The sequence below is a fragment of the Haliotis rubra genome, unplaced genomic scaffold (genome assembly GCF_003918875.1).
Source record: "Haliotis rubra isolate DU_JTF1 unplaced genomic scaffold, ASM391887v1 Scf819, whole genome shotgun sequence".
In the NCBI taxonomy this organism is placed as follows: domain Eukaryota; kingdom Metazoa; phylum Mollusca; class Gastropoda; order Lepetellida; family Haliotidae; genus Haliotis; species Haliotis rubra.
The window spans coordinates 99,403-124,787 of NW_025767545.1; the positions used below are offsets into that span (position 1 = coordinate 99,403).

Consider the following 25,385-nt stretch of genomic DNA (forward strand, 5'->3'; position numbering starts at 1 on the left):
ACCTGGAATACCTTTCATTGCTTGTTTATTGTTTAACGCCAAACGCAATATTCAAGCTACATGGCGGTGGTCTGGAGATAATCGAGTCTATAATGTTAACGCATTGTGGTCATTAGCGCTAAACATACATACTCGTTGATATTAATGGAATGTTTAAATACATGATTATGATAACACTAATTATGTTTAATGTGTCCAATTCCGACATAATAGCATTCGTATTAATCCTGACTTATTGGTATGTAAGCTTAACAGTAGGCGTCCGTGAAAGCTATTATTTGCTTCAAGTTAATGACAATTAGTCCGTCTCCCCAGCATACCACAGAAGGTTGTTCAACACTGCAACAGTGTGTTCGTACACTTCAACAGAAATGGGTGTTGTTCTGTTGATTACTTTGCTTGTCTTTCTTCCCAACGCGGCTGACGGTGGGAGATACCAAGGTATGAATAAGGGGATATTTGGCTGCGATTATTCATTTAGGTATTTATTCATTTATTTTATTTTCAGTCACCAACAATTTATCAGTGACTTTTCTACCACTTTTAACGTTGAATTTGTTCGTCATCATCCATATGAAAGAAATGAATTCATCCATGACCACATCTTTCACAATGTATATTTATGTGAACTGCATCCGTTCGATATTGGACCTTGTGACCTCCTTTAAAAAATGAAATTGTCCAAACATTATCTATTTAATTATTGAATATATTGCTGACAACATAATATTTTGCACTGCATATTTTTTTCTATGCAGCATCCTTACACCATTGGATCAGGTTACCTCGTCAGGTAACAGATTTGTTCTGGTGCAGATTGTCTGAGTAGCTTGCTCTGCAGGACATGCTTACCCTTTTCGCGAACACGTGGTATCATTACTGATTCCAGTGATCCATTCATGTCATCATCAACCCTGTTGTGGAATTTGTTTTGGGGGTTGGTATATGTATTCTCAGTAGTTGTTCTCATATATCAGACTGCCCCGAAGGCTGGACAAGGTGGGGTTCAAAGTGCTTCAAGCTTGAGAACAAAAGATTTGAGAGAAGTGATGCGCACTGGAGGTGCAAACATTATTATTCTGCCTCTCTAGCAGTGATTGAAAACGAAGCGGAGAATAAAGTAGTTCAAGGTATGTATAAATTGTTTTAGATGCATTGATACTAGCTGATACTGGTTATCCGGGTACATAATCGATACTGGAGTTTGGGTAAGGCATGTGCAGTGAAAACATTTAATATGTATTTCAGTTGTATATATCAGATATACAATTTGTTTGCAAAGTTCAACGAAAATGTCCCATGTGATCATAATTACTCTCAAGGTAAACAAATATATCTCACATGAAAATGTTCCTAGTTTGTTCAAAGATGTCTCTCATGCATGAACGAAACCATTTCTAGATCTTCTCGGTGGTCAGTCGAGTGCATGGATCGGGCTACGTCGCAAATATGGAAATTATAGATGGGACGACGAATATGAGGTAAAAAGAAATGATTGTCACCAATCACCAAAGATATCGAAGTAAAGTGCTAGTTTGATATGAATTTGAATATCACTGGTATAATGTAAGAACTTAAGGAAAGAAATAGCACCACAATGGGTTGGATTTTATTTCTGTGTTTTAGATGAATTTTAAAATAACACCATCATAGACATAAAAATGCAATTTAGATAATAATTACGCAACTTAAGCGGAACTTTTTCTTTTATTAACTGATCGCTACCCGTGAAGATCCGGGTTAGAATATTGATCTTCAGTAACCCATGCTTGTCGTAAGAGACGACTAACGGAATCGGGTGATCAGGCTTGCTGACTTGGTTGACACATGTCATCGTATCCCAATTGCGTAGATCGATGCTCATGCTGTTGACCAGTAATGATCACTGGATTGTCTGGTCCAGACTCGATTATTTACAGACCGCCGCCATATAGCTGTAATATAGCTGGGTGCGGCGTAAAACTAAACTCACTCACTATTAAATGAGCACTGACAGTAGCTTCTCGCGAACATGCGTATTTGACTGTAACAAATGTCACATTTGAGACCACACTTTCTTTGTAAAATGCAAATTCTATTAGATTTTGGTCAACACTCTCCAGCAGACAAATTCAGCAATCAAAACTACTCAAACCAGTCTTCAATGTTTGACTGCACAATGATTGTTGATAGTGTTTTAGGGTTATTTAACCCTCGAAGTGCCATCACCTTCCTTGGTCCCATCGAGTCCTTCCCTATCCCTCTAACTTGGAATTTGGAGATGTGATTGAATTACGACTTAATTTGGAGTGTATTATATTATAAAGACAGCAATGCACACACAAACTTATAATCACCTGTTTCTGTTTCAGTACAATTATACAAACATGGCTTCTGGTCGTCGGACTTCCGGAGACTGCGTGAGGATACTCAGTACTGGCGACTGGCAACGGGCATATTGTTTTATGACAGCCGCTATGTGTGTTTCAAGAAATCTGGTAAGATATGTTCAACAATATACTACCACGTATCAGGCGCACGTATCTTAACAAGTATGCCAGTCGGCACTGCTGCCAACTACTCAAGGTCAATGAATGGTTAATATAGCCACATGCCCACTAGGGGAGTGAGTTGTTGCAAATATCAGCAAGCGTTTGATGCAGTCTTTGTCATACTGTGAGGCTTTCGTTGAAAATTATAGTATGGATCCATAATACAGGTGGATCCATAATACTGGAGGATCCATGAAACGTTCACTCATAAAAAAAGTTTAATCCTGGTAATTAGCCGACCTGTAAGTGATACACGGCATGCTATGCCGAGAGAGTGCACAACAGGTGCTAATCGCATCACATCGTAGTGATATACAAAAGTACATACAAGATACCGGAGGTAAGATGTACAGATACTTTGTACTAGATGTGGAGACCGGAGGAAGAGTTTACACGAACTCTGTCCTGGAGGTGCCGCCCAAATCCAGGGTATACAGATACTCTGTACTACATGTGGAGACCGGAGGAAGCATACAATTCGACTGTACTCTGTGCAGAATTCGATGACAGGGTTTACAAAGATTTAGTAACAAGAAAATATATAGGTTTTACTTGCTTACCGTATTTTACGTTAGCGTCAAATATTTTGTTCATTTCATGTATGTTCAATAAATCCTTCATGTCTTTAATGTGTTACCCGTGAAGGTCCGGGTTAGAATATTGATCTTCAGTAACCCATGCTTGTCCTAAGAGGCGACTAACGGGATCGGCTGGTCAGGCTTGCTGACTTGGTTGACGCATGTGATCGATTCCCAGTTGCGGAGATCGCTGCTCATGCTGTTGATCAATGGATTGTCTTGTCCAGACTCGATTATTTACAGACCGCCGCCATACAGCTGGAATATTGCTGAGTGCAGCAAAACTCACCCACTCACCCACTTACTCATTAATGTGTACTTCTTGTAAATCAGGTTAAGACTATGGCTTTACCAACCAACCAACCAATTGCTCGTTGTAAGAAGCGGCTTTCTGGCTCCAGGCCTCAGTCCTCTGTATTGTATTCCAGTTGGGCAGAGCTATACACAAGATGTCAATAACTTGATTGTCTTGATTATTTACAAACTGCCGTCTTATAGAGTTGGATTCAGCAGTAAAGAACAAGCAAACGTTAAAGTGCATTAGCTGTATATTTCAGGCTGTGAACCAGGCTGGACTGGAGACGAGTGTGACCGCCAGTGTCACTGCTACCGGGGCTACGTCTGTAATGGAACTGACGCTTGTCCGTATGGGTGTGAGCTGGGATGGACCGGACAATGGTGTGATAGACGTGAGTAGTAAATACTACCTTTCTTACCTGTTTATTACTTATTTAACAACATTTACGTTTGTTGAACTATTGATTGATTCTGTGATAAAGAAAGTCAGAGAAAACAGATACCCATTCTCATTCGAAACAAATTCCGTTTGGTTTAAAGGGAAAAAAGTTCTGAAAACAATAGGAATGGAACCCGATAGTCAGTGATGATACCAGGTGTTCTTAAAACGAATGTTTTCCCTAACACCACACAGCAATACTCCTGCCATACCACGGTGGTCTGTCAACAAACCGGACAATCAAGTGATTGATGACCCGGAAGTACCAGTCAGATGGTTGTAAATTACGACAGTTGTGTAGACATACAAAGCTTCCGAAGTTCATATGTTAGGGGGGAAACGTTTGAGAAATAGATTTGTTTTACAAAGCATTAGATAGGTTTATGTTATGTTTAGGTGTCTCGTAGTTCAGACATTTGACAACTGTTCAGTAATTGAAGGTATAAAGCCCCGGAGATTATACATGTGTACAACCTTCAGCCGTGTCCCTGGTCAAGGACTGGGTTGGACGAACACAAAACACAAAGATAAAACGGACATCCAGATCAATTGTGAGATATACAAATGACAGTGTTCATTGGATTTTAAATACATACATAAAGAAATTGTGCATGATGCTCCAAAATATGGTAAAGATTTATACCGAGACTTACGTTTCTTTTCCAGACACAGACAAACCTGAAGGTAAGAATATGTTGTTTTCTCCAAGTCATTTTTATTTATTCTCTTGGTTTAATACGATCTTTTCATGGCAAGTTCTTTTCTACAGTAATTAGTGAATATGTTTATAAAGATACATTCGAGACGAATAACTTTGCATGCTCAAACATGAACATAACAGGATGCATATGCACAGTGGAATCATGACAAGAGAAAACAGATTTTAAGGGTTAACATTTCGAATTAAAGTGTTCCACATGATCTGCTTGAAACTTGAAATATAGTTACTGATAATGTAAATATACCTGAATAATAATTTACTGGCAAATAAGTCATCATAAAGTCCACGACTGGGGCACGTGTGGTCTAGTTCTCCTAAACCTGAAACCTATGATCGGCGACTGGAGCCCATCTTTGCCTAGAAGACCCGTGGAGATCCGGGTTAGAATTGATCTTCAGTAACCCATGCTTGTCGTAAGAGGCACCTAACGGGATCGGGTGGTCAGACTCGCTGACCTTGTTGACATATGTCATCGGTTCCCTATAGCGCAGATCGATGCTCATGCTGTTGATCACTGGAATGTCTGCTCGATTATTACAGATCGCCGCCATATAGCTGTACTATTACTGAGTGCGGCGTAAAACTAACTCACTCACTCACTTTTTGCCTCGATTAGATTTTTAGCTCTGTGAGCACCACGTCCGTACTGGTGGTTTCCACCAAAGTAGCAACTCGCTCAAACTTGCTTTATCTCGGGCTTTCCTCCCATAATAAACAGACACGCGGTAATGTAACAGAGACGACAAACCGAAATCACTCACTCACTCATAAAAGTACTCTGATATCCTGATTTGTCATGGTGAGGTATTACATTGCATGTTTTCATTGTGTGGTTGCAGTGTCCTTCTACTGTATGAAAGAACGGGAAGGCTATTCTTTGAACCTTACCTTGGACCAGAAAAGCATCCCTTTCACGAACTACGGAGCCGTGAACACTGAAGGGGAGATCAGTCCCAGATGTGACAAAAGAAAGTTTAACTCTCTTGCTTTATATGTACAGATTCGAAACGTGTCGGGAGTTTGGGAATCGGATTGTCCTGTAGAAACAGTAAGAACGTAGTGTAAAACACATACAGTGCACCCTGGTTATAATGCCCCTGGATGTAATGCCATGTTTTGCCAGAACGGAATTCCTGCCTATATAATACCCTGGTTATAATGCCAAACTGGATATAATGCCATTCGCCAAAGGTTTTGGGAACAAAAGTTATTCAAAGTCATTTTCCCCTGGTTATAATGCCAATTACACTGGCTGCATGTAGAATACATACCTTAATTGGTTAATTGACATAACTCAAATTAATTGACCAAACTCTTTAATGTTTTAAGTAGTCTTGTAATCCCTGATTGGATAACACATGTGACAATACACTTCCTGCCACCTACAACAAGTCACCTGCAGTCCCTAGATGCTGGAATTATCCAGTCATTTAATGTTAATTACATGAGACATCAGCTCAATCACCTTGTTGATTGCATAGGGCCTCTAGCTGTCCTACCTGCCTATTATGCCAACCTGGATATAATGTCATGTTTTCTCCTGGACAAACGGTGGCATTATAACCAGGGTATACTGTACCTTCAAATCAATGTGTGTGAGTGTGCGTGCGTGCGTGTGAGCGCGCGCGTGTGTGTGTAACACTGTACTATCAATCGTGTATATCAGTTGTGTATATAACAACAGAATATAACTGTATTCGTCTACAACATGTGGGAAGACATTGGCTTTGGGACAATGAAGAGTATCTCTCGTGTGATCCAGTCGAGGACATTTCCCATGTTTTATCTGCCTGGCTACACAGAAGTGGTGTTCAGCTGTACACTTGTACCCTCGTCTAGTTTCAGAGCTGTTCCAGGGTAGGTGTACAAGCTTTGTTTATTTCTTGTTAAAACGCCTCTTACGACAAGCATGGATTGCTGAAGACCAGTTCTAACCCGGATCTTCACGGGTGATTGATAAACGCTTTTTTACATAAAATGATTATTTTCTTTCACAGTATTGTCCGTTCAGAGGGTGAGGCATTCTCGAATGGACGCACAGCATGATGGGTAATATACAAGGTTAGTGTATGGCGAGAATGTATGTCAGTCATTATTAATGTATTATGTATTATGTAGGCGTATTTACACATACTAGTTATCAGCGATGAGAATGTAAACCATTTTTCATAACGATCATTTGATGGCGTATGTCAATTTGTGAATTTGTTTTCAGATAGAACCAGCGAGGTATTCACGGAAGCCAAACATTAATGTTTGAGTACCTACTGATCTGACACAACAGCCAATACAAGCCCTGATTTCAGCTGAACCTCACTGTGTAACACAACAAGTTTAATCAAAATAAATAAAAGCGTCACATTTACCTAAACTGAACTGGATCTTGTCTCTGTTTTGCGCCAATGACTGTAAAGGAAATCACACATAATTGTAGTACTTTTAGGGTAGACCTCCCATCGGGAATTCGAACCAGGCACCTAGTTGGTAGCACGCGAAGTTAGCGATCTAACCAACTCAGCCACCGTGGCTTCCGCCACCTTACACAAAGTACATGTTCTAGTCTACCAGTGGTCAGAATTCCATTTTGTGGAATCCAAGTAAGGTAAATCGCTGGCGATTACGTACCTAACTGTGAGACTGTGGGATCCCGGATGGGACCCACCAAATGGTACTTAACTGTGTACTTTACCCAGAAAGTGTAATCCAAACTATAGCAGTGACTTCGTCTTCATCAATAAAAACCATGTATATACGGTGTTAACCATTTACTGGCTTTAAAGGTGTGAAAGTCCTTACCTGGTGTTTTCGAACATACATAAGGATAGTGCCTAGAGCAATAGGAAGGATCCTAAAAGCCATCACTGCGTATCACTGCGCATAGTCCAGAATGCCAACGATGTGGGTTCCGAAAGTTAGCAAAATTATACTGAAACTAAAGTAGACGAGAATCAGTTTGTTGTTGGTGTATATTACCAATGTAAAAGTTTGCAAATACATGCAACAGATTTTATGTTTGATGTATCGAGATTATTTACTGAATTGATATAATAAACATTATTAACTTTAGGTATTACATTTATGTGCAGTTTTCAATACAGAAACTCCCAATTCCTAATTTAAGATAGTCAATAATCCTTGAAGTAACTTCACAAACCTGGATTAAAGAATGTCATGGCGTCTTTATAGAAAACAACTTCTTGTTCATTGCACAGAACGACATTTCGATGTAGATTGTTACACCGTTATCTACCTGCAAGTGGCAGCAGCCAGGTGATGAGACGTATATATGCATAGTAAGACAAGCAGCACATTAACAACACCAGGTAATTGATAATAGTGAAACATAACTGGAATGTGCTAGGTAGGAGAATAACAAATATAAATAGCAACTGTCATTAAGCCAATGCATGTGATGGAGTAAATAGTAAAACAAGCTGAGACCCGGAATAACAAATATGAAGGAGGCAACTGTCATTAAGCATACTTATTGAAAAATGCTATTTTGGGCGATACATTATTATCGGTGGATGATGGAGTAACTCTAAATAGTCGAAAATACAAGCTGCGAATTCCGTGAGTGTTGCGTGACGAAATATTGTGAAAAACGTTTATTACAGTGTCCTAAAGAATTTTGGCTCAAACAAAGTTATCCCATTGTGTGTCAAAAAGAAAGATTTTGCAAAATTTGTGGACTGCCATCTCAAGAAAAAAGTGATTACATTGAAGATTATCAAGAGGATGAAGCAAATTACAGATTTTATGACACAGGTTTCAGACCACTTTTCCCAGAACATTCAGTTGATGTGCTGTGTTATTTTAAATATACACTGAGACAGAAACGAACCATCAATGGGAAAAGATACAGAAGAAATGTTTTGAATGCTGTCTTTTACATGAATAGTCTGAACTTGAAATTTTTATACATCAGACATTTAGATACCCACCCAGGTCATGCATTGAAGTTACAGTCAGATCCTTGCTTGCAAAATATGTCTCTGGATTCCATGAGAACTATGATGACTTAGGTGCCTGCTTCTGTGTGTGTCATACATAATGTTTTTCAAACATATCCTGAATGAATTAAAAGCAGTGTCTAAAGACCTACCAGCTAAGGAAGGAAGAGTAATTCAGCTTGTACATTGGTGGTCCAAAAAGAAACAGTCATATATAACTCAAAATAGGAAGTTTCACAGAAGATAGTATTGCTGAAAACCTGTGTGAGAACTGGTCAAGTATTTCTGAGTTGGAATATGACAATTTCACTTTTCATTTCCTTCCTGGAAAAGTTGATGAAATGTTTGGAAGCTGTTATAACAGATACAAATTTGCAGTAATTAGGACATAATGGATTTGACATTCTGGTGATCAGCAGACTTGATGGTCTTACCTTGTTGGGAGACTTTACTGGTGGGTCAGTTCCATCTTATCTTCAGGAATTTATTCCAAGCAATACACATGCTGGCTGGCCGTTGAGGCATTCAAGCATTTCACAGGATATTCACTGATGTAATTGTGTGTTTAAATCAAAAATGGAAGTTACAGTGTTAGATATAGCTTCAATTTGCAATGACTCTGAGAAAACACTTGACTATATGAAAAGGGACAAATTACTGGCTTCCTCACAAATATGTAGCATATGCAATGTGAATATGTTGTGGGCAGAAAGACAAACAGAACGCTGATGGCCATAACTGGCGATGTCCTAAATGTAGAAAAACAAAGTCAGTGAGATTAGGTAGCTTCTGGCAAGGACAGAGGCTTAGTCTTGGTACTTTCCTCATGATATTGTATCTGTTTTGTATTGATGTACCTGCCCACTTGGCTCTCAAAATGCTTGATGTTTGTGAGACATCATTGTACAATTGGTACAGTTTATACAGAGACTTAATGTCTCGTGCATTATTAGATGAGCCAGTTACTTTGGGTGGGGTGGCCATACTGTGGAGATGGATGAAAGCAAATGGGGTAGAAAGAGAAATTACCACATGGGTTCAAGTCAGGGTATTCCTACCTATTGGGTTTTGGTCTCATAGATAGAGACACTAAAAATGTTCTTTTATTCAGTGTTGAGAACAGAACCACTGAAACATTACTACCCATAGTACTTGCCCATGTTGAAGTTGGCACTCAGATCATAACTGATGAATTCAAATCATATCTTTGCTTAAAGAGAAATGGTTATGAGCACCAAACAGTTTGCCACAAACACAATTATGTAGATCCTCATACTGGGGCTCACACCAATACCATTGAAGGGTTTTGGGGTAACGCCAAATCAAAGTTTAAATCCATGCATGGTGTATCCAAAGGGCAGCTTGAAAGTGCACATCTTGATGAACTTATGTTCCGTTGGAACAACAAGAATGAGTGCATGTTTTCCTTCATGACAGATCTCATTAGGAAATACCACCCCTTTCACTAGTTTTTCTGCTTGGTGTTTTATAACTTTACAGAAACAGTATATACTTGTTGGTAAATACTTCCAGGTCTCTGATGTAAAATTATTTCCATCACAGTAATGAGTTTTCATTTACTGTTGTTCTTGTTTCATTATATTCATTATAATTCGTGGTAGAGATGTATGCAGACATAAGGAAGGATTCATATAATAGTATAAAAGATCAAATGTCTGCCAACATGTATAGCTTATACAAAGTTCAATATGTGAAGGCGTCCTTTCCCAGTTTGGCGTTGTCTTCAATATCTGTTACGACCACCATGAGCCCCCAAAACTGCTCCGCACCGTGTCTGCATGGCCTGAGTAAGTCTTTGAATTGGACCATGTGGAATTCCTGCCCATTCCTCTTGCAGTGCATGCGACACAACGTCTGAGGACCCGGTTGACGTTCACGTCACGTACTTCCACGCTCGGAACCAAGTGAATCCTTAAGATTTCGTCGCTGTACCTAAAAGCACCTAAATTGCCCTGAAAACGCACAAAGTTTGATTACTGCGTATAGGACATGTCTTCCAACATCATGGCGCTCCATGTATCATATCGGTCAACCTGGGCAACACAATTCTAGGCAAACAGTTCATTTCGACATCAATAGACACATAGTCTTCCGTCACGGCACTTCAGCAGAAGGCGTTATTCGTCACTGAACCACACACTTCGCCGGTGTTGTAGATTCCAGAACCGTACGTTATTGCACCACTGGACCCGTCGACGTCGATGTAGTCGTCGCAACACAGGGCCAAAGTAGGGTCTTCTGGCTCGAAGCCCAGCTTCTCGTAAACGGTCTTATATGGGCAACGTTCACAATTCCACAGAACACTAATTTTGAAAAGTATTTGAAATTACATATATCAATATCACCTATGCATTTCGTTTTGGGGATAGTTTCTTATCGATATCTATAATTCACTAGCCCACAAAACCTTTACACCCAAAACGCGCCTCTTCACATATAATATATATAAGCACCAAATAGATTGCGTTTAATTTTGTCAAGAAAGAAGGAAAATGAATGGCACAAATTACAAAGTTAATGTTGTATTCACAGCTGTAAACCCAACATAGATTTAATAGTCACAGGTATATACTTCAACATACCGTGGACGACTCTGTTCTCTTCCATGTCCTCAATCACTGCTAGATCAGCAGCATAGCGGTTTCTACACGTGGCAGCTGCGTTAAAACTATAAACGCCTTTGCCGACAAATTTGAAGCAGTTTGTTTTCGCCTGTGTCCAACCTTCATGGCAGCTTAATAATATTAACAAAGACCCATGTACTGTATGTACTATGGAGTCAAACGAAACGTAATGGCTGCTGTGTTGGAGATTATGTACTGTAAAATCTAATGTTGTCATCTATAAAATTCAGATTTTAAATCAGTAATGCATATCAATGAACAATGAATCTAAATGGAAGAAAAAAAAGTTTGATCAATATTTGATGATTAAAAGTATGATGAAAGATTTCTGATATAATTCACAAATGTTAAATATTCACCTCGATATCTAAATTTCTCAAAGTTCTCCAATTACACACTGAAGTCACCAGTGGAATTAAAGTTTGTAGAAAAAAACCTCATAATTCTTACCTTGATATTTTCCAGCATCAGCAGCGATGGGAAGAAAGGCAAGCGAAGTGAACAACACAACTACATCCATTTCTGTTGGAACTTCTGAACACAGTGCTGACATATGCCCTTTAGTGTTGGAGCGAATGCTAACATAAACCGGGGGCAGTTCATGGTTTTCATGGACGCCCACTGAGTCAACGTAAATAGCAGTCAATGGCGGATGTGAATATGGTAAATATATAATAACTATAATCAGTTATTTGAAACATGTTAGACTGCCAGGCAGTTAATGAAGTGAATATCCATAAATATTTGAGGCTCAACACTGATGTCGTCACAGTCGAAAAATATAGTGGAAACGAGAAGAGGACCTAAATGGAAATGTATTCATAGATCAAGCTTTCTCTGTTGGTCCATGGTTGCAAGTACTTGCAAGACAAATACCGCACGTACCTATCTCACCTGCAGTTATGGACATCCGGGGGACAGAGTGACCGACAAGTAGATAACCTTTGTGATGTGCCCGTGCAGTGTGCGAAATAGTTTTCAAAGTTTGCACGTTCGTAGGGCTAGATATGCCTAAAAGTTACTAGCCCACAAAATAATTCACTAGCCCGACATTTGAATGCATAAACTAATCAAAATATTACAAAAATAGATGAGAATAAGATATTGTCGGATGGCACTGCTTCCATCATGAAGCTGCTAATATGATGAACATTGTTATCAGGCCATAATCTTGCATGATTTAAAACTGTATTAACTTAACAAGTCGGAGAGAGTAATATATTTACAAACTGACCCCATGAAAATTGGATTTTTACTAGCCACGTTGTGTCCGTGTTGGTGTCAGGTGTTGATCTGAGTAAGCCGAGAGCAACTGATGATGTTGAGAATATTGATAACGTTCAGAAGCAGCAGACCCAGCCTTGGTTCAATTTGCTTCTGTAATGAATACTCCTATCCTAAGTCGCAAAAAGTGCACGGTGCAAACGTTTGGGCTCCAGGCTCTCCACACGAGGACACGACATGACAAAACCTGTGCTGGGAATTTATGAATGTCTGAAATGGAACCTTGCTAATAGAAAGAGGAAGCCATACCTCAGTTCCCTTAGTTCTGTCTACTTTAAGCCAGGTAACTATATAATCACCGGATTTTAGAAGATTTCTTCAGCCAAAACAATTCACTTCATTGACTCTAAGGTTGCAGTGCCGTAAAATTGTTGTCCTCCTGAGAGAATACTTAAGTCCCAAAACATTCGCAGTAAAATTTATTCTTGCAAAGTTTTACTCGTAGTATTATTGTCATTTTAATCTGTGGCTAAATTTGCCTACAATCGCCAGCAGCTGAAGGGATGGTGTAAAGCCAGATAGGATCCATGCAGGTAGCAAAGGCAATGTAAGTCCCCATGGTCCCTTGTAGGGTGATCTGCCTTCAGTTGTTGGCGATCAATAGCCCATTTTTACATTGTATTGCCTAAAATAGTTTTCTACTTCTAGATATATGCTATATATATACTCTTTTTGTGATGCTCTAGTTATTTTACAGTCCGTCGATGACTGGTTATTTAATATAACAATTTATATTGATTGTGCATGTACAACCTTTCTCGTCACTATATGGCTGAAATATTGCCGAGGTGACGTTAAATTTTAACTCACTCACTCACTCATTCACTCCATCGTCAACTGCTTGCATGGTTGCGTGGTTCTTAATGAGTCGGAGAGACCCGGCATGTGCAGCTGTGGGACATTTGTATATATGGAATTGTCAAGATGATCTGATGACGGAGGCATTTGGCTGTCATTGTCAAGTTAAGTAGGGCAAAAGGAAGGGAATTACCTCATGCTTAATGCAAAGTTTAGATGTCTATTTCTATTTTGGCCTCACACTAACGACTTGTCTACCAAACAGCTTCGACAAAAGGCTATGCGTCTCCTTGCAGTCACACTAATGCTTCGCGGTCATAACTTTGCACCAAAGACAGCGCATTATACCCCAGTTACGAAAGAATGAGTGTATTTTCAGTCAACAATATGAATTTTCATGAAGTTCCCAAAATGTTTATGGGTTTTCTACTATTCATAGTTTATTGTATTCTTTATGTTTTGCTACAGTGTTCTTTGTGATTAGGTGAAATATGACATAGGCTCTCCTGTGGGGGAATTTACCGAAAGAGAAAACAACTGACGTTGAGTAGTCAGGCTCACCAACCTTTCATGGATCATCTCGTTACTTTTGCATAAATCGATGCTCCTGGCGTCAATCACTGTATTGTTCGGTTCATACTCGATTATTTATAAACAGCTGTCATATACCTGGAATATTGCTAAGTGCAGCATAACTGTAAATTATCGACTACCACTAACGGCTACTTCAGACACTACCATATACACATACATACAAATACTTGTATAGCGCCAATATCCGTAAACCGCTCAAAGGCGCTTTGGCTCTAAGATGGTATTGATATCACATAGAGTTCAAGTGCTTCAGCAAAGAGACAAGTCTTTAGATTTGATTTAAAAACAGCTAAATCTGCTAGTGATCTGAGGTGAGATGGAAGATTGTTCCAGAGATGAGGGTCAGTCGTCTCGAGTGACCTGTCACCATATGTTTTTGTCCTAGTCACAGGAATTGTCAAAAGACACTGGTCATTTGATCGGAGGGAACGTACAGGAGTATAACGGTGGAACAGAGCACAGAGGTACTGCGAAGCTAGACCATGTATACTTTTGAAAACAAGGAGTAGAGTTTTATATTTTATGCGGTAGTGGACGGGAAGCCAATGAAGTGAGTGAAGAACGGGAGTAATGTGGTCCGATTTCTTTGACTGAGAGACCACTCTGGCTGCAGTATTCTGCACCTTCTGAAGCTTGTGTATAAGATAATTTGGGAGACCCACAAGAAGCGCATTACAGCAGTCAAGACGAGATGTTACCCATGCCTGAATAAGAGATGTTGTAGTCTTGTATCGTCGAATTATGCCGATGTTGCGAATGTGGTAGTACGCCCTTCTACAGATGTTATTAATGTGTGGCTCCATGGACAGTGAGGAATCAAAAATAACTCCCCAGTTTCGCACCTCATGGTGTGTCTGAATCTCACACTGACCGATGACGAATTTAGGAAGAGAGATACTGGGTTGGAGACACTTAGGGTGGAAAACTATGAGTTCAGTTTTATCATCATTCAGTTTGAGGTAGTGTGACGACATCCAGTTTTTGATGCAGCTTACACACTCATCAATGGTGAGAAATGTACTGCTACAACTTCTACTACTATTATCTTGTATTTGTAAATTCGAATTAATGAATGCAGCTGAAAGGGTTAGATTATCCTGGCACAGTCAGACTGGTAAGACTTACAAGCTGGCCAGACAACGAATGCGACCTCTCTCAAGAAGTTGGAACCACCAAGAATGTGAAGGATCCCAAACACTGCATCCTTCTGCGTTACCCAGAGTATCAGAAGGGCTGTGTTCCTGGTAGCACCACCGGATACTCTCTTAATGTCAGTCAAGAGCTTAGGAGGTCATAAAACGCTAAGGCACCACGAATGATGTAGAGTCGGACAAGTTGGTACGTGGATGCAAACGTAAAATGTTTCAAGCGAGTTCTTCATATTAGCCATGCTTTTCAGCCATGTCAGCCACATTACTAATTAGGCGTGGATTAAATTCTGGCTTCCATTTGTTTTCCTTTCCCTTGTTAAAAGCCACCATTGTTACCTCATCATTCATGCCTGGCTTCCTCTTGTCCACCCACCTTATCAGTTTAGTGCTAATTAACTACTGGCTTCCCTTGTTTTCTTATCACTGTTGTTGTTTCACATGTACATACTAGTATATAGCTGTCTGTTTCTTAGTCTTTCTTTCACCTCATAAAGAGTAAGAATACACTCTGAAACGTCTTGTCCATCAAAATAAAGAAGTTGACATCCATGAATTCTTGCCTTTAATCACATTGCTGTCAAATAAATAATAATCCCAGTGTTTCTATCAAAAAGTGAAAGATCAGGTTTGTTGTCTTGGATACGTCTGTTGCTCTATACGAGCCTATTTGAAAGACATTTTGTAATTGTCATTTCCTACGATGCCCTCTACATAATCTGGGTCGTACCACAGATGGACCTTTGAGTCCAAACCTCAAGCATGGCAAAGATGGCATTAGAAAGACCGAAAGATGTCATCATGTCCGTTAAGGTACGTTTTAGTAGCAGTGTTGAGCTGCTATAAGCAACGGTACACAAATGTTACAGCTGCGATACAACTCAATTTGTTTTGTACACAATTGGATGTACGTGTATATAGTATATAGTTAGAAACCAGTGTAGGTTGTGCCGACCAGAATATACGATTATCATATTGCTATATCATAGAGTAACTTGAAGTAGAGACAACAGGAACCGTTCCATGTACAGAGGCACTTTTGTTTATTCCAAGTGAACATTATTTGTCATGAAGATGTGAAGGGAAATTTGCGGCGTTTTTATTTCTGCTGTGTCATCTTGACAGTGACATCGGAACTCGCTGCCTTTGATGGGATGTTTTCATCTGCAATAAATACAAATGATGACAGAATACAAAAACGTAAAATAATGTACATATTTCTAACCCCCATCTTATATCTCATATTGGTTTACACATTTTTACAATCTCACATTCATAACAATAATTGATTTACACATAGTATAGCTTTATTACAAGGGCCGTTCAAAGCGTTCGGCAGTTCCTATACAAACGATGGGGTAACGAAATGGTGAAAACCCATGTTAAGATCATTTTTGTCAAAGCATTTGGTCCATTCAAATGTGTTATCAAGCACTTTACTTCTGATCAAGCACTTTACTTCTGAGTTTCCTAAACCAATCCTCAAGTAAGTAACTTCTTTGAGTGGCATATTTATGAAAGTAAGTGATCACTGTCTGAAAAATGTGTCCCCGTATGTGTAGACTTAGTTGCGGAAATTGATAGTTTGGATTTAAGTGTGTGTGTGTGTGTGTGTGTGTGTGTGTGCGTGCGTGTGTTCGAAATTGGTCGTTGTCTCTGAAGCATTGCGGAGTAGTTAATCTTAGAACCCTACACTGCTCAGTTGGAAGAGGAGTCGGGAACCTCTGAGGTGTAGGAGATGTTGATTGTTTCTATTTCGTTGGTTCAAGTTTAGTCTCTCAATCCCACTGACGAACCAAAATTTCAGTCACATTCCAAACTTGATACCAAAACTTCTCATCTGCCTTTCATCCGAATTTTAGAGTTCGTAGAGCTTCGTTCCTTCCTATGGCGATCCTGCCTGGGTAGCACTTCTGTGACACCTTAGACATACCAATGTTGTGATGAAAGGTGATAAGTACTATTCAATGAATCTCGACTTCACCAGCCTTTGCCCCGTCGAACACTGATTGTCCTCAGTTCCACAGCAGCGGTCATTTCATATTTGTCTGACTGTAGGTGATGTTTTATGTATAGTGTGCCATGCTGTACACCATTCCCTGGTGATAAGACTTCCTGCCTGCCAAACTTGCTGGAACTCATTACGGAAGCTTCCTTTCTTTATATTGCTTAAAACATCCCTCCTGTGTTTTGGGGTTTTGTGATTATTACCATCAGTATATGACTGTCAGAATGACAGAAACCCTTCCACACTCGTAACAGCGTGATATTATCAGCATCAGCTTACATATTACCTACCTCAAGTGTGTAATAATTGGTTTGTAGGTTCTCATGCTACACTCACCTTTGCAGTTGACCTTTCATCCGCAATGCATATGTGCTACCAGGAACAATTCTGTGAAATAAAATAACTATGTAAATAATATGTGACCTGGTATGACACTACCCTATCTACTAAATACTACATATACACAGGCACACATGGACACACGCACGCACAAACACACTAGAACAGCCCGATACGATCCTGAGGCTGCAATGTCTTTGCACGCCATGCAAAGGCAGATGATACCAAGCGGGATGTTCTCCATCGACAGGTGAACCGTAATGAAACTTAATGTAACAACCTAAATGAGCTCTCTCTCTCTCTCACACACACACGCGCGCGCGCGCGCACACACACACAAACACACGCACACGCACACAGTCACTACCCTCTCCGTTTAAAAATGAACACAATGTCTTGGATGTATTGTACCTTTAACGGTGACATTTGACAATGTCAAATGTGTGTGGTCTAGGCAGTTGTGTTAATGTGTACCACTCACACTATCTCTGTAATGAGGGTACATACATACTACCACAATGATATTTACCATATATTCAGTTAACGGAAACAAAGTGTTTTGAGTTGGCGTCACACTAACAGGCTACACATAGAGCATATTCCCCCATCACCAGGCTGACGTGAATACATGACACGTTTTATGGGTAACAACTTTACACGACGTTTCAGAGCTAATTCTTGCTCCTTCATCAGGTGAATGCTGAGTGATGAAGGAGCAAGAATTAGCTCTGGAACGCCGTGTAAAGAATGCAAAAGACGTTGTTATCCATAAAACGTGTTCATCCAACTTTTAAATGTCTTTCAAAACACAGAGGTTAACGTTTCTGGGTGTGTAGCTTGGTGGCTGTTTTCACGGTCCTCATCCACCGGTTTGCATAAAGGTATTTACCAGCTTCGGTGACTGAGCTGGAATATTGCTGTCTGTGAAGTAAAAGAACACTTTACTACAACTGTAAAAAAAAGAACAAATACTAACTGGTGTATAATATTCAAATCGATTGAATCTGGGTACTACAAGAGTGCAACTGAACACCACTTCAGTGTAGCCCCAGAGTCGGAACAGGGGAAACACATTCGACTGGATCACCCCAGAGACCTTCGTCATTCTTCCAAAACCGATTTTGTTTCTATTTGGAGGACAGCTGAAACAGAAAATTATGATAATGTGATGTTGGAATAGGGGACATGGCATCACTGAACAGTTCTTTACGTTCTTCTTAACATGTCTGAAGATGCTTCAACTTCAGCAACAGGAAAGGTGTATTATTACTGGAACTCCTGATAACATGAATTTCAGCACGTTTTGTGAAACCAATTTGAGGTAAGTGACGATCGTTTTCTTCCACCAAACTAAATCGACGTGTTGCGGGACCGTCAAGCTTTTGATTTGATGTCAATAGTTTCGTCCGTCCAGTAGTTTCACAGAAGAGGACGACCATGTAACATATGTTATATTTGGAATTACACTTCTCAGTGAAGTACAGATTCTTGCCTCCGTGGCTGAGTGGGCAAGATTGCTGAATGGTCTTATACACGTACTAGAATCTGCACTTTGCTAAGAAAGTGTAATTCCAAATATGACATGTTGACCACTCTCTAAATGACATTCGGTACTCAAAGAAGACGTGCATGTTTCATCAAAGGTTATGTCAAGATTAACGCCACAATCCGCACTTATCTGATGTCAGTCTGTAAATTATTGTGTCTGGACCAGAACATTTGATGATTTACATCTAAGTATTGATCTGCTAAATCGGGATACTATAGCATGCATCAACCAAGTCAGCATGTCTGACAATCAGATCCTGTGTTAAAGCTCTTTCGACAAGCATGCGTTGCTGAAAACCAAATATAACCGGATCATCATGGAGCCATTCATGGTGGATGTTAATGAGGACGTTTGAGATATTTGTTCACATTTTAAGGAATATAAATTAGTGTTTCGCTGGGTCATACCACAAGCTGTACTTTCCTGGGAATCAAATTACATTTTCTTATAAAGAATGCCCCGAAACAGCATTTTCATTATATGACAGGAGAAAGAGGAGATTTATAGGGTGACCTCATACTGACCCATATGAGCCGGTCAGTGGAAAAGAAACCTTCCCATCTGGAGATGAAGCTTGACAGAACCGAGGGTAGAAGAACGGATTGACAACATCATCCCCTGTCATATGAAGATATACGAGTTCAAATGAAGGATGAAGAGATGAACAGCAACTGAACTAATATCAGTCAGTATCTTGAACAATAGATAAGCATGGCCATCCCGTCGTATCGTGGGGAAATACAAACGAACAGTAAAGGGCATATTTACCACTCCGAACCTGTGCTGCTCTTGGAGACATGTCCCCTGCCCCTGCATATTAAGATGCATGTCACAACTAACTTGTCAACAGCTGCTTAGTGCAGGCTTGATAACGTTAGTCACATTTACAGAACAGTTACTGCAAGCAACACGGCAGTAGAAACGCTTGGAAATATAACCTAACATACCTTCAGGAAGCGTGACCACCAGTCTGACAGGAACACCTAGGCTGATGTTTGCAACCGGTTCCAGAGTTTCAGGACTTGCTAGATATGCCCTTACGTTGACTCTTGTCTGTGTGGCAGTCATTATGGGTCTCTCTCGAATCCTTGAAAAAGTAAAATAGAAATTAAGTTTCCTACACATAACACCACTTTGAAAATAAAGTTAGTTGTCAAAACCCTTATGCATTGTGTATAGCTCTTCATGCAGTGGGGAAGAGCTTCAATCCCTGACACATTCCTTCCAACTTTACCGTTGTAGAAAGGGCATTTATCATCATCATAAGCAATCATGTCTGTTCAGAACCAAAAATGAAATAAAATTTTTGTATTACTGTTCGTTTGATGCCACTTGCCACACACGAGAAGTCGTTTTCTTTAACTTACTTCTCCACCGCGACACCCTTGGCATCAAATGCAGCATCGGCTTTAGACAGATCACACTGAACTTGATGTTCCTCATCTTCAAATGATTCTACACCTTTTTCCTTCTGAAATCTTATCGTCCAATTCAGGACTCCATCAGCAACCTAGTGATATACGAACACAAACAACCATAAAGTTAAGACATATGTATAATTACCTTAAGGACTATGTATTCTTATATACAAGACTATGATCTATAATTTAGTGTACACACATTGTGGAACAACACACACACACGTTCATAAGCACGTCATGTTTGAGGTTCTGCAACATACATTATTTTCTTACTATTTCTGCAGGACAGTTTGGTATCAATTCTCCAGAAACGTTTTTAATTTGAACATTTAAACGCATTTCGGAAGGCTTGAGTATCCTTTCTGGTCTCTCAATGCTGCAGTTGGGATTGATTGCTCCCTCGGCGTTCACAATACCAACAAGTTGGTCAGTTGGATGGCTTGAGGAAAGCATCAGCGAGTAGGCTCCTTCTCTCTGCTTCATGCAGTAGAATGACACTGCAATCACAAGGTACAGACGTGTAATGAACCACTCAGGTGGTGGTGGTTGGAATCTCCTATAACCCTGACATTGGTACTTGTTTGTTTGTTGTTTAACGCCGCACTCAGCAGTATTTCAGCTATATGGCGGCGGTCGGTAAATATATCTAGTCTGGGCCAGACAATCCAGTGATCAGCAGCATGATCATCCGTCTATGCATTTGGGATACGATGACTTGTGTCAATCAAGTCAGCAAGCCTGACCACTGAGTCCCGTTTGTCGCCTCTTACGACAAGCATGGGTTGCTCAAGACCAATCCTAGCCCGGATCGTCACAGGTATGCTTCCCCAAAACGTTAGATGTGTGCATGCGTTTACCTACACGAGGAATATGTGCATGGGTTTCGACAGTATCACATCACATTATTATTTGGAAAGACAGTGACGTTAGCCTTCTTTGCTGTTGTCATCATGCGGTGTTATCAGTGTGCAAAGATATGAACGACGCCATATCCTGAAGTACAATGTTCAGAGTTAGCATATGTGTACCTTTGGCCCTGAGGATCTGCAGTATGTACGAAGTGAGCATAACTATTGGAAATTTAAAGGTTACCAGCTGTGTTCGTCTTAATGAACTCAACAGTTCAGCAACTGAATTTGGAAATCATATTAACGTTATATTGCACAGCATAGGTTAAACATAGATTTTAGAGATTTTCATGATGTGTTTTGACTTGAGAGAATTAGATACAAAACAGTACACGGCTATGGTAAAATAGTTATTTTAAGTTGAGGAATAGTTGTGTACCGTTGCATTTGACGTGCAAAAGGTATATTTAAAATCATTTAACCAAACCTGGGTACTTCATGTCATAAGTCGAAAGCTTACACAGTAACATCGAAAAGGCTAAATTTCAGACACACGAGCATATATAATAATGTTATAGCAATATTTCAATGTTTCCTGAAACTGTAACATTTAACATTTAAAGTGGTCCAAAAAGGCCTCTCGTCCATTTCTATGCTTTGTGTAGTTGTCAGTAGCAGTAACGGAATCATAAAGAGATAACATCGAAACAAAATATGTTTGTAAAGGTATGAGACTGATGGAAGGAACGCTTACCTGTAGTTTTTTCTTGGTCTGGAAAATACATGTATGCATCAGTATATGCCACAAAACAGCAATTGAAGTGAAATTTCAAGGCGGTTTAAATGTTTCCAAATATAAATATAATATTTTATTTATCTGTTTATTATGCCGGAAGGATCTTTAGAGCATATTAGCTTTGCTTGTAACTATATCGACATTTGACACTTCAAAATAAGTGTTACATAGATATGACCGCAGCCATCTTTTACAAGACCAACTTAAGCAGTTATGTGACTGACTGACTGAAAAAACAGTGAGAATTACGATCCCTTACTGTGCAATCAATGACCACCGTTAAATAGTATCTGCTTAAACAGGAATATGACTGGATGTCCTTGTGTCGCGCACAATGAGGTGATTAACCGTAATCTTACTTACGTGTGTCACACATTTCACCATACCATCCCGGCTCACAACCATACCGACAGGTGGCGCTGGCGTTACAGACAAACCCCGCGTAACAGTGACACTGCCGGTCACATTCATCACCACTCCATCCAGGTTCACAGTCTGACAAATCATAGTTAACTGTATTAACGTGACTAGTTAAAAAACATGGATGTTTAATATTCAGATGGTATATATGACGTAATAATTCATATGTGTTATCAAGGTTAACCCGTTTGAGGGGCATTTTTAGAAGTTGAGTTGATGAAGGATAATGACAATTATTATGGATATACAACTTCTTTTATTCTGTGGAGGCGACGTTTCGACATAGGTTCTAATGTCGTTGTCAAGCAAGTGATACATGATAAAAACATTATTATATACGGTGTTAACCATTTACTGGTTCTAAAGGTGTAAAGTCCTTACCTGGCTTTTTCGAACATACATAAGGGTTGTCAATAGAGCAATAGGAAGAAACCCAATAGCCATCACTGCGTATCACTGCGCACTGTTTAGAATGCCGACCATGACTCCGAAAGTTACCAAAATTATACTGAAACTAAAGTAGACGAGAATTAATTAGTTTGTAAGTAGTGTAGAATATCTATAGATGTACACTACACGCCAAAAGAAACGTTACCCTCCTACCTTTATGAATTACTGAAAAACTATCAAAGATATGTTAGAAGGTATTAGTTTACAAAAAAAGCTTAACAACACAGCTTTATGCAAATCATGAAAAACAATTCTCAAATTCATTCATATTTAGGTGAAATGCATCCTTTTCGGAAGAGTTAAATTGTCCTATTTCGTCTGTGCCGAAATAAACCAACAACAGTGATTTTGATGTCCAAAAGAAAGGTTGAAATATAACTTTGCTGTGAGACAAAGATAAACCCTTTAAAATCACCATTTTTCAACTATTAAAACAAGAAACAACCGTTGTAGAGTGTGTAAAATTGTAAAATAGTCGTCCCTATGATTCCAGTCTCTTAAAACATTTCTGCTGATTTGCATTAGTGAAAACAAGTAAAACGTGTCTTTGGTAATGGGAAAAGGTGCTTATGAACATCTAAAATTATCTTTAACAATTTGCTTGCAAAGTAGCATTTTTTCCATTTTCTGTTTCCACATAGCAATATCAATCGCCAAAACGCAGCAATATTCAAGCAGTATTTGCATCCATTTCACATGTGGAATGATTCTACGGGGTATGAAGAGGGCCTAGCTAGAATACATTATATGATACACAAATACGAGAAATATGCCATGCTTAACAGCTGAAGAGAGAGAACGAGCCATTGGGATGGTGCAGATGGGGTCGACGTACAATGCTGCTGCCAACGCCATCGGATGCTACCGCATCATGGTTATAAGACTTATAATTATTCAGGGCTTCAGTCAGACTGGGGTCACTGACTAAGAAGTGGACGTCCACGCATCACAACGCCAGCTGAAGATAGGTACCCCCGTCACTAAGGCAGGAGGGTAAGGTTTCTTTTGGCGTTTAGTGTGTTTCCATATGATTATTTACGGAATTGATATCATAAATATTACTATATTACTATATTAAAATTGTTACGTGCGGTTTTCAATACAGAAACTCCCAATTCCTAACTTAAGATAGTCAATAATCCTTGAAGTAACTTCACAAACCTGGATTAATGAATGTCATGGCGTTTCTTGTTAAGGCCGATAACCTTTAACAAAGCATACGTCTTTATAGAAAACGAGCTCGTGTTCATTGCACAGATCGACATTTCGATGCAGATTGTTACACCATTTTCTAGCTGCAAGTGGCAGGAGCCAGGTGATGAGACGCATATATGGAGAGTAAGGCAAGCAGCACATTAACATTAACAACACCAGGTAATTGATAATAGTGAAACATAACTGGAATGTGCTAGGTAGGAGAATAACAAATATTAATAGCAACTGTCATTAAGCCAATGCATGTGATGGATTAAATAGTAAAACAAAGCTGGTTGGATGTGAGGTGATAGATAGAGTCTAATCGTTAATGCTTTGGGATGACTCACCAACTGCTTCATCATGCAATCACCTGATAATCTTATTCAAAATAACTGGAGGTAATACATGTTTTTTGTGATATTAAACCGCCCCCATATATTAAGAGGAACAGTTTATTCGCGAAATACATTCCCTGGCCCACCGGTGTCTTCCGCCACTTACACAATCTGCATGTTTTGCTGCCTGACACAGTAACATGGTGACCTTTCTTTGAGATGTAAGTAATGAAATAAATCAGACAGTTACATAACGGACCATAAATCCGGGGACACGAATTGAGTCTCCAGAGTTGATCGTGTCCCAAGTGTTACAATTTCTGTCAAACTGTATGGAACTTAATTTCGCATTAATTTCGGTTTTTTTCATTCTCACCTTAGCGCTGTCATCCCACTTAAAACCACTGTTGATCCGTCGTTGACTTAAACCAATCCATGCCTTCCTGTGACCTTGGATAAGATCTACAACCATACATACGACGTAAACGTGAAGCATAAGAAAAAGATTCGTAGGACAAAAATCGTGGTAGTGATTATGTACACCCAGTGAGAGATTCGTGAGCGAGATGTATATCCAAATAAAGAGAGCTTCGTGGTAGAGATGTACATACACAGAGAAGAAATCTTGCAATATGACAATTAACTTATGATTGGCAGAGAGCATAAACCAGACATGAAATCACCTATATTTCATATGATGGAATTAGTAGCTAAATATGATATCCAGGAAGAAATTAGACAATATGTAGTATGTTCTGAATTTTTATGCAAAAGGAAATAGTCAAGAATGGTGCGGAGAAAGGTTTTAGAATATGATAGAAAAGCAGCAGAGTATGCCATTCAGTCAAGGCTATCATTGATACGGTATCAGTCAATAAGATCGGACGGTGTTAGTCAACGATGGCAACTAGCGCTTGACAGACCAAGATACTACAAAAGTATTGGTTTTCTAATTAAATTGGGTTCTGTCCCCATTCAGTCGAAGGAATGTGAGTGTGGCACTGTGGCGCATGATATTTTGAAGCATGTCCCTA

General features: G+C 39.5%; 2 protein-coding genes across 2 annotated transcripts; one reads left to right on the forward strand and one right to left on the reverse strand.

Annotated features, from left to right (window-relative positions):
• The first annotated feature begins 299 nt into the window (after positions 1-299).
• Positions 300-6,272, forward strand: LOC124261952 (galactose-specific lectin nattectin-like). Its single transcript, XM_046696316.1, has 7 exons — positions 300-441; positions 978-1,130; positions 1,402-1,481; positions 2,352-2,477; positions 3,667-3,798; positions 4,512-4,529; positions 5,406-6,272. The coding sequence occupies exons 1-7, from the start codon at positions 372-374 to the stop codon at positions 5,421-5,423; spliced, it is 597 nt and encodes a 198-aa protein (XP_046552272.1). The 5' UTR covers positions 300-371; the 3' UTR covers positions 5,424-6,272.
• Positions 6,273-16,020: 9,748 nt separating this feature from the next.
• On the reverse strand, positions 16,021-25,377 carry LOC124261951. The gene is made up of 11 exons (XM_046696315.1): positions 24,728-25,377; positions 22,751-22,883; positions 22,313-22,444; positions 21,908-21,925; positions 20,579-20,802; positions 20,252-20,394; positions 19,832-19,971; positions 19,409-19,502; positions 18,312-18,477; positions 17,333-17,383; positions 16,021-16,152 (listed from the first exon to the last, which is right to left on the reverse strand). Exons 1-10 carry the CDS (start codon positions 25,013-25,015, stop codon positions 17,369-17,371), a joined length of 1,353 nt encoding a protein of 450 aa, XP_046552271.1. The 5' UTR covers positions 25,016-25,377; the 3' UTR covers positions 16,021-16,152; positions 17,333-17,368.
• Between the last annotated feature and the right edge of the window lie 8 nt (positions 25,378-25,385).